The following is a 15,291-nucleotide window of genomic DNA, read 5'->3' on the forward strand; positions in this document are numbered from 1 at the left end:
GTGTATAAAATTATTTTTCTTAAGAATACAACTTACACAACACAGTTGATAAAATATATGTCTTTTAATTTTATTGTTTTTTTCACAAGAAGTATCATTCTTGGTTGTATTCATTGGAAATAATATACAATCTTTATATATATATTTATAATAAATATATATATATATATATATATATATATATATATAAACAAATGTTCTGACTAACTGACTGACTGATTCATCAACGCCCAGCCCAAACTTCTAAAATCTAGAAACATGAAATTCGCGGATTATATTCCTTCCATGACGTAAGCACCCACTAAGAAGAGATTTTTAGAAATTCGATCCCTAACGGGATGAAAATGGGTAAAATGTGTTTTCAGGATGCCTCGACGGGCAAGGCCGCGAATAGCTTAAACTAATATTTTTATATTAATAATTAATGTATAGTGATATTAGACTTGTTTAGGAAGATAATGCAATATGGTTCACGCAAAGAATTCTATCCTGCATAACACGGAAGTATTGTCATTATTCGATAGTACATTAAGAAATGAGTAAAAAAATTGAGTCACCATTTTAACTTTCAATTTATTTGTAATAAAGTTCTTTATATACACATGCGCATCTTTTCTAAAATTATATTAAAAAATTGAGCAATAAAATATATAGAGTCGATAAATCGCATTATAAATAAAATAACATCTTTAATTTAACGTTGCTAGATATTTTTATACTTTATCGATGACGTACATTTTTTTTATCGTCGATGCATATAAATGAAGATAAAAAACAAAGACTAAATATCTTTATAGTATAGATTTCTTCGTAATGTAACAAATATGGGCTAACGTGAGCAGCACATTCTCTGGTGTAATCCTTATATGGATTATATATCACTCTGCAGAAAAATGAAAATAAAATCCTTGAGATTACAATAATAATCGATCAGGTTGCAGAGTTCACTCTAACATTAATATAATCTCCGAAATTATTCCAAGTATGATCCCACAGACTCGGATCGCCCTTACTGTCCCACGGGAGATTTCCGGGTAGAAGCGCGCTGCTGCTGAACTTCTTCAGCTCGTCCTGCAGTTTCCTGACGATCGTTGGGAACCTTTTGACGCGAAAGAAAGAAATAGGATGATATAATTATCACAATCGCTCGCAAGTTAAAATAAAATGAAATTTCGCGATAAAACTCTATTGAAGTCATATTCCACTCACTGTCTAACAAGATTATTGTCCTCGCAAGGATCCTGATAGACGTTGAATAGGCACGCTTCCTCTAACGGTTTGCAGACAGGCAGACTGTCATTCCGCGGCGGGCACTTGATCATCGCGTTTTCGCGCAGCATCCGAACGGCTTCCGTAGTAATACCCAATCCCACACTGGCGACGGCGTGCGCCGCCGTGCTGCCGATCACGTTGTCCACGTCGTAGACCCATTCCCTACCGGATGGACCGTACCATCCGTCCCATTCTCCTTTATAAGTAGATCCTATAAAAGACCGAATAGAGAATTGAATCAATATATATTTATTATCATATATTTTTATCATGTTCTGCAATAAATATAGAAATAATAAGAAGAGAACTGATAAAAAAGACACTCCTCGCGGTTTCCAAATTTAGATCGTTATAGATCAGAACGTTACTATTAGTCCCTAGAAACTCTCTTACCTTGAATGAGCTTCCAGTCACCGACTGTGATAGCGGATGTACCGTAAATGTCATCGATGTTGTGAAGAACGCTCGCGCGCGGTGATTCGGTATCTTCGCTAAGCGCATTCCATAAATCCATGCCGTCGATAGTTAAGTTCGATGGATCACCGCCGGCGGCTGTTATAAGCGTCGGCAGCCAATCGGTAATATGTAACATCTGCCTGCTTACTCGGCCAGGTCGCACCAGTTTGGGTGACCATATTAATCCTGCACCTCTGACGCCGCCTGCAATAACAGAATTGAAAAGATTGTTCATTTACAAATGTCGTAAAAAAAACAGCTTCTAAAACGTGATTTTTTTTAAATTAAATTTTTAGAAGATACTAATTCGTCTAATAAAGGCTTAGTTTTATAAATAATTCAGGTTTTTAAAAATATGGATATACTAATTATAAATACAATTATAAAAAGTATATGGTTGAGAACACAATTCTAAAGATATTTTCTTACCGACTTGATAAGTGCTCTTGCTCATCATCAATCGAGACGTCTCAATTATATTGAAAATTTTGCATAATTGTCTAATTTAGTTGATCAATAATCGAATGAAATTACCTTCCCAAAGAGTGTTTTTAACCCCTCTCAGTGGCCAATTAGACGCCGCATTCAAATTAAATCCAGCGGCAGGTCCACCGTTGTCCGTCGAGAAGATAATTATGCTATCTCGTAACATGTCTTTCTTATGCAGAGCTTCAACTACTTGGCCCACCGATTGATCTAGTTTACTCAGCATACCTACATAGTAGAATTCTAAGATTATCAGTCTGTTTATGCTATTAGTACATATTTCAGTCTCATATCTCATTTCTTAAGAATTTATATTGTATTTTATTTATATAATAAATTCTCTCTTTTTTTTTTTTTAAATCGACGGTCTATCTAAATCTTATATTAATAATAACTCTAATTTCTGTCTTCCTTTGAATGTCCCTGTCTCGCTTATCGATTACCTGCGAAACGTCTTCGATTGTAATCGAAGATATTGTTGAACTTGGCGACCTCCTCATCCGGCACCGGAAGCGGATTATAAGGGTTACCGGAATGCACGGCTGCGTGAGCCAGATATAGGAACATGGGTCGACTAGTGTTGTGCTTGTCGATCAATCTCGTCGCTTCCTTTGTGAAAATGTCCGTGGAATATTGGCCGTGCAGGTCCCACGCCGGCTCCATGCCCCGTCTCATGTCCAAGCCCCAATAAGGCTGCATTTTTACCACGTTATCACATAAAATAATACAAGACCCTATTTATTTGTGTAGTCGCTCACGTTTTCGACGGCCGTGTGATCGAAATAATCGTGATGACCCGTCCAGAAGCCAGTGTGGGTGTCGAATCCCCTGTAAGTCGGGGTGTACTCCTTTTTGTAAAATCCTAGATGCCATTTGCCGACGATGTGCGTGCTGTATCCAAGCTCGCGCAAATATTCCGGCAAGAGTTTCTCGTGGAGTGGCAATCCTCTCGGCTCCGCACCTTTGAGAACCTGAATTATTCAAGAAGTCCGAATATTGTACAAGAAATTTCTGGCGTTTATAATAACATGCCGTTTCTCGGCGAACTTGACGTCAGTCACACTAATATATTTACGAGGAGCGTTTAATCTTAAATGTCGCTAGATTTTTAGATAGTTAAAGAAACTATTTTCGCCGTTATCTTAAAATACGAATTAGAAGAATTGTAAAAAAAGCGCATTATTCACTCAACGTCATTAATTGCGCGATAATAAAAGCGACGCATCGAACTGGCGCGGTCTTTTGTCGACTTTGTGTGCGGATATATACGCGTATAGCGCTGAAAACGTGTATGCGCCGAATAAAGTAGTAACGTCTATCGCTCGGTATGATAATTTCCAATTGAACTATCCAGGTCAACGAGGCAAAAGTGCAAGCGCACAATATCCCCTTTTGTACCGCGTGCTGCAAGCAGAACAACAACATTTCCGCCAGCTGATAACTTTCAATCGCGTTTATTCATTGACAGGTGCAACAGCAGCTGAAAGAAACTGACAAACTAGAGAACATCCGCGATTTTAATAAGCGACTCATGAAATTGAAAAAAGAAAGACTTTAAGCTTTAAGCGAGCAAGTTTGATCGCGTTGCAAGGTAAGTCGAGACGTTGCGAGAGCACCACTTACACCGTGCTGCATTCCAGTGTGAATAGGATATTTGCCGGTCATCAGAGCGCTTCTGGACGGTGTACAGATTGGGGTGACATAATATCTGTCAAGAAGCAGTCCGGAGTACGCCAGCGCGTCGATATTCGGCGTTGGTATCTGACCGGAACCGTGAAAGCCGACGTCGTTCCATCCCTAATGAAAATGAGGCTAAATTTAAATGTAACTCTATTAAGATACCTTTTATGATTCTTTTTAATCTTAAAAGGTGGTTTATTCGCGACTGTGAGTCAAAATAAACCTTATTTTAAAACTTCTAATTTCATACACTTTCATAGTCGACTAAATTCATTAATGAATTTATCAAAATGATTGTATATCACAAATCGAATAAATAATCAATAATAAAAAAGAGGCGAATGAAAATAGTCCAATTTTCTTAGCGTAGTACAGAAGAGCTTCAGATGTGGCAACGTCGCAACATTCATGTAAACAAATGGTTGCACGTGTATCGTTCGGAGCAATAAACTTAGAGGTTAATTTTATTTAAGTGTAACATTTACTTTTATATCATAAACGAACAACCGCGTTTTAAAGGACGCTTTATCAAACAAAAAGTGTTTGACCACAAAAGAAAACGCGCAGAACTATTGACAAAAAAACAAGCCGAATGGCGAAACACAGCCGAAGTGAAATACCCATGTGAAGGGCGACACGTTGTTACTCTCAAAACGCTGGGAAAGAATTTGAAATGCGGAAATCGATGTCTTTTAACTAATTTTATGAACATTCTATACGGTTGAGATTGTTGGCTTTGGTACCATACGATTCGGAAGACACTCCTCTGTTTTTATTCTAATTTTCAACCTGATCTGTCTTTTCTATAATTTACTACCATCAATTTATCTCAAAATTACGGTCTCTCACGCGTCGTCCGCCATAAACGCAATGCTTAAGATAGGGAAAAAAGCATATTTTTAGACAATAATATCTCGGAAACTACACGGTCAATCCATTTCAAATTTAGCATGAAGATTCGTCAGTTGCTTAATTACTTTTACTGAAAAAACTGCATCGATCTGTTTTCATAGGTTATATGGACATACCACCTTTTTAACGTGATAAATTTATAATATCTTGTAAAGGCGAAGAGACACATTACATACAATTATTTTATTTGATTCCAAAAAATCTTTGTAATACAACAAAAATGTGAATAACTTGCGAGTATGCGTTACGATAAAAAGAAAAATTATTACGGACTATTACTAACGCATTTCGTTGATGCGTCACCGATAAAAAAACTCGTCCTATATTTAAATAAATTATAATCAAGTAGATACTTGGCTTTACACAATGTCGAATCTGTCATTGCGAGGTTCTTTATTCAGTCTTTATTTAAGTGTAACATTTCTGGCATATTTCTTTACGTCTTTCCGCAAGATATACCGGCGACAAATGATCACTTAGGTAGAAATTATCATCTCATTTCGTTTTTGTTAACAATTCATTATTTTTGAAGCGTCCTGTAGCCGGATATAATTTATCGCAAACCTTGAAAGAAACTTGCCAAATCGTCCGCTAAAATGAAGACAATATGCGGGTGCTTCGTCGCAGTCGCGTGGACAGCAAACAGCAGAATCAGGGACGATGTCCATTGCACGATTCCCGATGGACGACGCATGGTTCCCGTTCCTTTTGGACCAGATTTTTTTAGACTTCGTTATTTTTGGACGCGTCGCGTTTCCCGTGGAACCGGTTCGCGATTCCTCCTCGAGAATGCGAAACGGATCTCAGACGCGTGTGCGGCGACTGGCCGCTCGAAACTATCTTCTCCGCTCGGCTCTCTTCCGAGAGTTCCGAGCCGTCTTTTTCCGGATGCGAATAGTGGGGAACCTCCCACCTTGAAGAATCATCTCCGTTCATATCGTCATTCGTCACAACGATCTTTTCGCCATTTAACCGATCATCAATTCGCTCGCGCCACTCGCTAAGTGGTCGCGTTATGTCTGCAAATTAAAACTGTCCGGTATGCTGCACGATATACCGCGTTTCGCATTATTTGCGGATTCGACGGCCGACTTATCTCCGGTTACATCAAGATCCCTACGTGACCTCGACTTCTTTGAACCGAACTCGTGAACTTACAGAACTCGCCAATTCAATTCTTTTGTTCGCATAATTTGTAACGCGTTATTTGCAACGCAACAAAATAATTAAATTTTATTTTCTTTTAAATATTTAATATTTACTATTTAATTTTTTTTTTTTTAATATATTTAAATAAGAAAAGCAAGAGTATGCCAGCGCAAGAATTCTTGCTCCTAAAAAAGAATGTTTTACAATCTTCTTATATAACTTGTACTTCTATCGCAATAATAATACCTCGCTTTTACATCGCGGCACTATTGCATATGATATTTCCATTTATTTTGACAAGATATTATCGCTGTTTCCCTGTGTCCGCAACTCAGAGCGTTAATATGTATCTAGACACGTAACAACGTCCATCGATATGTCACGCTGTATTATCTTCCTTTATCGGAAACACAGTTAAAAGCGTGAAAACGCGCATGAATCACGCTTGTCATCACGCAATCACTGTGAAAAATAATGGGACAAATACATTAGCGTAAAAAATCAGAAAACCGATACGTAAAAATAGGGAATATTTATTCAAGCAGGAGAAAGATGAATTTTAGTAACGTAAAATTATTTAATTATTTTCAAGAAAAGTATTACAATAAAATTACAATTTTTTAGAGACGTTGAAAATATTCAGTAACATTATATGATTATAAAGATACTTTACAGCTTTGGATAAGTTTGCAAAAATAAAATTGTCATAGAGACCATCATACATACTTCTTTCCAATTGTAAGAAAAAAGGAGAGAGAGAAATTGAAATTAAATTAACTTGCGTGCAAACAATAAAAAATCTTTACCGAGGTTTGAGTATAATTTTAACTTACAAATTAAAGTACGTATAAAAATAATGACTCGCAAAAAGGGCATGCGGATTATATTGTTGTGCAATGAATACAGACTTAAACAGTGCGTAACGAGCAAAGTGAAATGTCTTTCAGTCCGTTCCGTCGCGTCAAACTCTATTGTCGCCGGTTAAGCCGTTTATTACACCGAGGCAACACCGACATATTCATTTATCGTATCATATCGTGTTCACGGCGAAGAAGAACGATGTTACTGCAGCTATTATTCCTTTCGACATTATAATGTCCTTATGAAATAATAATTTGTCAAATTCCTGTGTTATCTTTCCTACCCAAATGGAGAGAGCGTAAAAACGCAATTACGAAAATAAAAATGTGGCACGCGCTTATCTGAGCGTGATCCATCGATTACGCTGATAAAAATAAAAGAAATTTATCCCCGTGAAAAGCAATATTGTATAAAGCAGGTCCAACGTTCGATCATTTCCCATTCATCAAACGGTCTCATAGTGAAATTTTTAAAAGCATGTTGAACGTATCTCTTTATATTCTCTTCTCGCTATTGATAAATGTGTCTTCTCGCGGTCTTATAAATAATGATACTGCGGCGGGAGAGAAGCTTACCTACACAGACATAGTCACTGCAACGGTAAGTTTTTCCGAAATAAGTGAAGTGTAAAATAAAGTGCCAGTACTTAGAAACGCGATTCTATATTCATATAATATACATATATTATGCGCATATATAAATAACGAATTACATTTTTGTATTATCTTAAAATAATTCGTCAAAGCCATTTCTTACTTTTATTAAGGATACAAAAGCGATCGTTTACAAACTTTCTATGCAACTTTCTTTCTTACAAAGAAATCATATTGTATTAATTTTTCGTAGGTAAGAATTCTATATCATTGTCGACCAAAAGAGCCTGAACTAACTTTACTGCTAGGCGGAGATTATAGTGAATTTCTCAGACGAGCTTTTTTCGCTTGGGTACCGGTAGCTTTAATAGGGGAAACGAGTCCTCGATTTAACGCCCTCGAAAAGTTCGCCCTGACGAGATATTCTTACCATATGTACGTGAGCTACAAGTTCATTTATTTTCTTCGAAAATCGCACCGCTTCGTGTTAGTGGCATCCTCCCAACCGTTGCTGCGATCTATTTTGCAGGTGAAAAATAATATATAGACGATTTAAAGCAAGAGTTAAACGCGAATGCGCTATTTTAAATTATTGTAGAAGATGCATCCCCTTTATCAAGGTTTTGCGAAGCCTTGAAAACTAACCGCAGGTGTTAGTTCCATCTAAATTTTTGACTAATTTAGATTTCCTTATCGAAAGTGGAATTTCCTTTAAGAAAAATTCAATTCAACACTTCTTTCATAATAATATTAATTAGCCTCGTTAAATACAAATAACAGTTTCGTCATTCCTAAACAGAAAACAAAAGATTCACCGTGGGCGAATTCGGACGGATTTTATATTATAGTCGACAAGGAGACCGAGACTCGAGGCTGTATAAACGCTTACTCTTTTCTCTGGACAGCTTGGGAATTCGACTTGCTCTCCGTTATATTTCCGTGCATCGATCCGGACGATGGGATCGTCTATTACACATATAATCCGTATTCTAATAATACGCCGACCGATTGGGTCGAAGTAGACCGCTTCAAAGGACGGAGAGGCCATCCTTGGATAATATTAAAAAAAAAATATGAACATGGTATTTTCTTTCCGTCTGATAGAACACATTATAAACTAATTCATTTTTGAGTGTCTTAATGTAAAATAGAATTGTTTTGCCTACTCCATATTACTTTATATTATACATAAATGATTGAACGCTGACGGCTAAAAATATATTATTAATTATGCGCGAATGTTACAAGTATATAAATCGCATAATGATTTGAAACTTTAATTAAATTTGAAAGTTATATTAGAAAAAATTATCGTAGCACGCGATAAAAAATCCATTAGATATATTTAAGAAATTAAAGAACAGGCTTCAGGGCGAATTATAAAGCTAATAATAAGCAATAAATGTACGAAAGTAGAAAAGCTTATAATATTATTTGTAAAATTCCGTGTTATCTCATTTCGAAACATTAGCCATTTTTTTTGACGAATTTGTACGGCAATTACTGTAGTTTTTTTTTCTTTAGACAAAGACAAAATATGCAAAAATCTGGATTTTGATAAAACGGCCACTTTGAAAGGCTACGAGGTCCGACTGAACGCCGTCGAGATGGAACCGTTTATAAAAGTCAATTTGAGCGCGACGGATCTGCAGAAATTTCGCGGCGATAACAGCGAGATCATCAAGATACTCTTGATCAAACTGAGAGCGTCTCTGAGCGTCGACCTTCACAATGGCAGCATCTACGCGCTCGGCGGCATAGGACCGAACGGTACTCTGATAGGTTTGCTGGCCCCTCTGAGCGACGGCAGAATAGATATTGGCATGAACACGAGAAGCATGCTTATATTGTGGAGAGTCAAGTATATATATATATATATATATATATATATAAGTGTGAGACGATAGAAATAAATTATATCATCATAGCCTTGTAACAAATTTCGTATGTAATAAATATATCGCGTCATATCGTATTAAATATAAAAGATTAATATAAAAAAATAATATTTAATAATAATAAGTAGTTATCTTTTAGATACACGTATCCCCATACAAGAGCAGCCCTCTGTGTGATAGCGCAACCGAACCGAGAAATTTCTCAGTTCACCAAGCTGATGAAGTTCATGTCGTCAGAAGTGATAGTGGGAATGGTGATAATGTGTCTGCTGACTTACATAGTATTTACGAAGAGCGAAGGTTATGTAAAAGCTGGGTTACAAGTGATACGACTTATGGTCTGCGTAGGAATTCTACATCCATCCAGAATCAGCTCCACCAGGATCTTCATATGCATGATATTGATCCTGTTTCTCAACATAAACGCTCTATTCCAAAGCCACCTGTCGGCCTTACTCACCGTGCCGGTTTATTATCGCAATATCGACAGCATAGAAAGTATCAGGGTAATATAATAAACCTTTATTTTGCCGCTCGCTTTGGCTCACTTTTCGCACACACGCTGACGAAAATTAGATATTATTATAACTTCTATAATACAATCGCCTTCCTCCATTTAGGAAAATTAACTTAAGGCTCTTTCCTTCTATAAAGTTGAGATGAAGTTTTCCAAATATAGATGGTTAACTACCTCTTTAAATAAAAAGAAAATAATTTTGAAACCAATGGCATCAGTTTCGCTTTTATTTCGTTATAATTTTGTTTTAAGCTTTATTTGACAGACATGACAAATCCCTTTCGCAATCTATAATATAAATTTTATCTTCGTCTTGAAGTGGAATCGACTGATGCTCACACGGCACACACACATTCGCGGCATCACGTATCTATAATAACATATGTATATGTGCAGGTTTATTAATAACATATTTGATAAGTCAATTATTTTGGTTGTCTTTTTATAGAAATCCGGTTACACCATATACGGACCGCAACAGTTGAAAATGTTGTTAAACGATCCTGTATTGGAATCGCGTTACGTGTCGGTCACGTATGAGGAGTGTAAGAAATTCGTTGAGAATTCGACGACCGCTGTGTGCTTTGGGGAATGTCACCACTTCTACTACAGGATCAAGGGTCAAGACCTTATTAGATCGAGAAAACTGATTGAGATGACACAATCGTATGTCACTCGCGAAAATTGGCCATTGTACCAACGGGTGAATGATATTATTCAACAGATGATGCAGGCCGGCTTGATCCTTAAATCCCGAGCCGACTTTATCGCGGAGGTAAAACGTGAGAGAGCTAGGAAAATTGCGAAGGGGAAAGACTTCAAAGTAATGTTGCTGAAGCAGCTTGCATTCAGCTTTTATTTTCTCATAATAGGATACACTTGCGCCACTATAGCCTTCATATTAGAATTAGTAGCGGGCCGATCTGCACCCAGACCTAAGAACCAAATGATCAAAAATAATACAGAAAAGAAACAAAAAGCTGGAATAATCAGTAAAATCTCGAAAATGTTAGCTTGGAATTAAGAAATCAATTTTTCGTACGATTTACTCTCTTGAAGCCTTTCTTTTATAAATTAACTTTTGCAAAAAAAGGTAACAAAATGCTTCATTAGTTGTATGTCACACAAGATGTTAAGCTCTATTATTATTTATAATTGTAATCACATAAATTTCTTGTAGACGTGTATTGCCGAAAAATTTTATTGTTCTTACACATGCATCAAAATCACCTGATTATCACCTCCTCCCTTCGTGTATCACATTTTATTTAACACGAGCAGTTAGTACAGTACGCAAGTTTTTCAAAATAAAACTTTCAAAACGCAAATTTATAATATTAATAATAGTGAGACACCTAAACCAGAGTTATCTATATAAATATTTTATAACATTTATTAATTAGAATAAATACGACATAATAATTTTGGTATCTATGTGTCAAAAATTTTACATAATTATCATTAATAAGCAAAAAGATTTACGTGTACATACGTTTGTGTGTATATAAATAATAGAGAAAAACAATATTAAATATAAATGCGGTATGCAATACTCATATACGCAGAATTTTATACGATATCTTGTATTTGTATATATTTAAGCAGAAAATTTATAATATACAAAATAATACTTTTCGGGATACTATATTCAAATAAAATTGAAGGGTCGATATATGAAATCAATATATCGTGTAAAAAATATATACTTTATTTTTTAATAGATGTACAAGTTGTATTCACAATATCTAACAATTTGATAGTTACTGAAAAAACAAGTACCAAATCGTTGGTAGAAATAATATCGCACATCTCTGTTCCAATTTTCACATACGTATTCATTTAACAACATAACACATAAATAATAACAAATAAAAATTACAGGCCAATAGGCACATGCGAGTCGATATTCTAAAAAATTTTGACTTATTTGTTTAGTAATGTCATTTAGATTTCCTAATATTTAATGATAACTTCATGAAAAGGCAATCAAAATTTAAAATGTCTTACAAGGGCGAATCCTACTCGGTCGTTCCCCATGTCGAACACGGTGTAGTAGCGACGAATAAATACATCGCCCAAAATCCAATCTATACCATCAAACTGAGTAACAGCTTGGAAGCCGGGAATGCAATTACCTCCTAATTCAACGCCGAGCTATGAGACATTAAATATGGCATGATATTTCTATTCTAAAAACAATTTAAACCTTTATGTAATAATATTCTTTACCTTCAAGATATAATCTCGACCAGTGAGTAGAAACGTCTTACCACCTATGACGAAACTGATATCGGGCAATTTAGAAATATAATCATCGTCGCATGGCACCTTTAAACGAAGGTCAATGTTAGTAATTCATATTAATAATCCGAAGCTTATCAAACATTTATTAATTTATTTCAATAATTTATTTTAGAGATAATTGTGAAAGCTGCCATTGCAGAAAGGGATAATAAATTACCGTATTATTAACAACACCGATCTTTTTCTTAAGAGCTGCGATATCCTTCGGTGGTCCCCCTATCTTAGAGAAGCCCATGTCGACGATAGCTTGACAGCCTTTCTCGCATAAGGCGCGATTTTCAACTTCAATCCTACAGTGGGATAGCATTACCAATTAGCTGACATATAATCCGCGGTTAACATACGTCTAATTTAGAAAAAAAAAACTACATACTTATCCATTGTAAATTGCCAATATTCGCGGCGGAAAACAGCCACATGCGTAAACTCGCCCACGTAATGGGCATGATTGGGTTGGCCTAATATCAGTAAACCGCCGTAAAAGGGGAGTTCTCGTCATTTCTGTATAGATTGTATATATTTTTTACATTGCATGGAAAGACAAAGTATGTAATTTAGAAAATAGTATTAAACACACGTGAGGCATACGGTAAAATACATACTGGTTGAGATAGACGCTAATAATTGGTTTGAACAGCACGCCTTGACTAAACATATTTTCAAAGACAGTATACGCGTCCCTAAGACAGATGATTTGGAATAACCCATCCCCAGAACGCCGTCACATTGTGACTTGTCCCAAAACATCAGTTTCGGAAAGTTTAATATTTCGCCAAACGTCTGTGATTTAACCAGAAGTCCACCAATCTACGAAACGTTGATATTATTAATAAAGTATAATTGCGCGCGGTTTTATTTTTCGGAGAAAAATAGCAACATGTGCTTTTTGGAAAATTTTCATAGATTTATGACTGTGATTAGAATTAAATATATCATTTATTTGACTTATACCATTATGTTATCGTGTGATATCTGTCCGTACAATTTAACCTCTTGCCACTTTTCATTGTAGTCCGATATATTGAACCTGGTTCTCTCTCGAACGTATGTGGTGGACTTTGTACGATCAAACTTTTCATGTTTCACTGCAAAAAGTAATAAATAAAATTAAATCAGTTAATATTGAAGAATCTAGAAATATAAGAGTTTCTCTATATTAATCTAAATATATAATTAACAGTAGAGAGTTAAATCATCAACTATATTTATGTTTACATTTTTTGCTTAACATGTGAGCTGTTTTGTATAAGAAATTATTTGTATCTTTAAAGTAAGTGCGCTAAATAATGTAAATAAGAGAGTATGTAAGCATGGAGCTTAGCTACATAATATTTACCTTACCACTGATTCGAATCTTTGAAACGGTTGCTTTAAAGATTTTATAACTTTACTTGAAATGTAAATGGAATAGATACAATTCTGCAGCATTATTCTTATCTTATATTTTTACTTGATATCAATCATTAAACGAGAAAAAAATTATTAAGATTATTTTAATACTTGAAACATTAATTTTTTAAATACAAATGTACATATAGGAATAATAGAATGTCGGGGAGAGAGCTAGGTAGCGATGTTACGATATACTTACAGCAAGCAGCTTAGGTAATGTCGCAGTCTTTGAATGGTACCCAGAGATCTGATGAACCAATGTCGAAAAGTATTTTAAACTTCTGCTGTGGAGTTCCAATTCCGATGATCCCGTAGTACTGAAGATCTTTATAATATAGATCTATATACCCAACTCCGGCAGCATCTCCGATGAACGCCTGTGTCTCGTCGTAGTCTCCGTCGAAGATTTTTCAACAAAGGATGTCCTGAATAACGGAATTCTTGAAACAACATAAAAAAAATTTCGTTATATTATATGCGTATATGTATCGTATAAACGCGAATGTATGTACATATATCGTAGAACATAAATACGAATTTCTAACAATTTATTTGATCATTTTCAAGCACTTTTTATTTAAAAACTATTAAAGCCTCAACATTTTGGCATTAAGAAATAAATTGCTATCTGCATTACGCATATTAGAATGTAGTTAGGTATTTTAAGTGAGATTATTGGTGTCATCGTGAAAAGAAGATATCACACGACGCTAATCTCAGTTAAAATAAGATTTTCGAAGGAATTCTCAAAGCATCTCTTATTGCAATCAGTTTGCTCACTTTATTCCGACTTTCAAAATGCGTTTTTCTTACAGATTTGATGCAATTATGGTTTTGAAATTAATTTTATAATTATTTATCGCGAATTCTGCTGCAATTCCAAGTAGTTGGAAGCGCGATCTCTATACGGTATTATAATTCATCGTGTCGATATAAATGTGGATCGTTTATATATATATCATGTACTCACCTATACGACTCCGCGTTGATTGACGCGAAGTTGATTACCGTGATTACCGTCATCGTCACAAAGAGCCGATATATGTTTATTGAATTTCTCGGCGACTGAAAGCTACAAAAGTCGAAATTGTTTTAGGACCGTTAGAACTGCGAGTCAATCCACAACCGGTACGTACAGACAAAGAACAGAGGCAGTCGAATTGCTAAGCGTTCCCTTATATACAAATGTGCATACATGTCCTTGTGCTTACCTACATAGCATGCATATCGAAAAGACGTCCAGAAGATAACCCGAAGATATCCTATCTCCTAAATATATCTTACCAATGCGATTGGTCAGTTGCCGAAAATTTAAGAATTTTATCAACATAAAAAATTTATCTAATTTAAGAATTTTATCAACATAAAGAATTTGTCAAATTTAAGAACTTTATCAACATAAAGAATTTTGTCAGTTTCCAAGAATTTTCTCAATTGTCAAGAATATTTTACATTTCTAAGAATTTCTCGAATTTCTAAAAATTCGGGCTTTCAAATCCGGTTTTCGTGAAAATCAAAAGTCTGGAAAATTGACAAAATATTGCAATATAATTAGGAATAATCAGGAACAAGGTGAAATAAATCATAACTTCAAGCGTTTCAATTCCAAAAATATCTTTATTATTTATTTCTTACATTTACATTATGAGTAAGGCTATGTGATCATACATATATCTTTAAACATCGAGATATTATTAAAAATCAAGAATGTAATTATGTATGCAGATACATCTGCGAATGTGGGATAATGGAGGGATGGATGAGGTTGTCG

General features: G+C 35.3%; 3 protein-coding genes across 6 annotated transcripts; 1 reads left to right on the top strand and 2 right to left on the bottom strand.

Annotated features, from left to right (window-relative positions):
• Nucleotides 1–432: 432 nt before the first annotated feature.
• On the bottom strand, nucleotides 433–5,659 carry LOC143899023 (arylsulfatase B). Of its 2 annotated transcripts, none has more exons than XM_077408961.1 (8): nucleotides 5,387–5,659; nucleotides 3,838–4,011; nucleotides 2,973–3,185; nucleotides 2,658–2,907; nucleotides 2,263–2,442; nucleotides 1,666–1,932; nucleotides 1,210–1,483; nucleotides 433–1,099 (listed from the first exon to the last, which is right to left on the bottom strand). In XM_077408961.1, exons 1-8 carry the CDS (start codon nucleotides 5,498–5,500, stop codon nucleotides 931–933), a joined length of 1,641 nt encoding a protein of 546 aa, XP_077265087.1. In that variant the 5' UTR covers nucleotides 5,501–5,659; the 3' UTR covers nucleotides 433–930. The 2 variants fall into 2 exon arrangements, with proteins under 2 accessions (XP_077265087.1, XP_077265088.1); XM_077408962.1 differs by having other exon boundaries at nucleotides 5,371–5,508.
• A 2,136-nt stretch (nucleotides 5,660–7,795) lies between these two features.
• On the top strand, nucleotides 7,796–14,460 carry LOC143899026 (uncharacterized). Its single transcript, XM_077408964.1, has 6 exons — nucleotides 7,796–7,938; nucleotides 8,209–8,491; nucleotides 8,934–9,270; nucleotides 9,447–9,813; nucleotides 10,273–10,599; nucleotides 13,722–14,460. Exons 1-6 carry the CDS (start codon nucleotides 7,843–7,845, stop codon nucleotides 13,731–13,733), a joined length of 1,422 nt encoding a protein of 473 aa, XP_077265090.1. The 5' UTR covers nucleotides 7,796–7,842; the 3' UTR covers nucleotides 13,734–14,460.
• On the bottom strand, nucleotides 11,203–13,307 carry LOC143899033 (lysosomal aspartic protease-like). Of its 3 annotated transcripts, XM_077408977.1 has the most exons (5): nucleotides 12,731–13,307; nucleotides 12,502–12,629; nucleotides 12,286–12,418; nucleotides 12,054–12,152; nucleotides 11,203–11,978 (listed from the first exon to the last, which is right to left on the bottom strand). In XM_077408977.1, exons 2-5 carry the CDS (start codon nucleotides 12,507–12,509, stop codon nucleotides 11,811–11,813), a joined length of 408 nt encoding a protein of 135 aa, XP_077265103.1. In that variant the 5' UTR covers nucleotides 12,510–12,629; nucleotides 12,731–13,307; the 3' UTR covers nucleotides 11,203–11,810. The 3 variants fall into 3 exon arrangements, with proteins under 3 accessions (XP_077265103.1, XP_077265101.1, XP_077265102.1); XM_077408975.1 differs by having other exon boundaries at nucleotides 12,286–12,935; nucleotides 13,080–13,307; XM_077408976.1 differs by having other exon boundaries at nucleotides 12,286–12,629.
• Nucleotides 14,461–15,291: the final 831 nt, after the last annotated feature.

Source organism: Temnothorax americanus, unplaced genomic scaffold (genome assembly GCF_048541705.1).
Source record: "Temnothorax americanus isolate GAGA-0224 unplaced genomic scaffold, ASM4854170v1 Scaffold25, whole genome shotgun sequence".
Lineage (NCBI taxonomy): Eukaryota > Metazoa > Arthropoda > Insecta > Hymenoptera > Formicidae > Temnothorax > Temnothorax americanus.

Excerpts from the sequence above, each read along its gene's own strand:
- LOC143899023 (XM_077408961.1), bottom strand. The coding sequence starts at position 5,500 with ATGCGTCGTCCATCGGGAATCGTGCAATGGACATCGTCCCTGATTCTG. Across the intron at positions 2,908-2,972 it reads ATCACACGGCCGTCGAAAAC|CCTTATTGGGGCTTGGACAT; the intron begins GTGAGCGACTAC and ends GTAAAAATGCAG. Across the intron at positions 2,443-2,657 it reads CAATCGAAGACGTTTCGCAG|GTATGCTGAGTAAACTAGAT; the intron begins GTAATCGATAAG and ends TCTACTATGTAG.
- LOC143899026 (XM_077408964.1), top strand. The coding sequence starts at position 7,843 with ATGTACGTGAGCTACAAGTTCATTTATTTTCTTCGAAAATCGCACCGC. Across the intron at positions 7,939-8,208 it reads TGCTGCGATCTATTTTGCAG|AAAACAAAAGATTCACCGTG; the intron begins GTGAAAAATAAT and ends ATTCCTAAACAG. Across the intron at positions 9,271-9,446 it reads CTTATATTGTGGAGAGTCAA|ATACACGTATCCCCATACAA; the intron begins GTATATATATAT and ends GTTATCTTTTAG.
- LOC143899033 (XM_077408975.1), bottom strand. The coding sequence starts at position 12,435 with ATGCTATCCCACTGTAGGATTGAAGTTGAAAATCGCGCCTTATGCGAG. Across the intron at positions 12,153-12,285 it reads TCGGTGTTGTTAATAATACG|GTGCCATGCGACGATGATTA; the intron begins GTAATTTATTAT and ends CTTCGTTTAAAG. Across the intron at positions 11,979-12,053 it reads GTCGAGATTATATCTTGAAG|CTCGGCGTTGAATTAGGAGG; the intron begins GTAAAGAATATT and ends AATGTCTCATAG.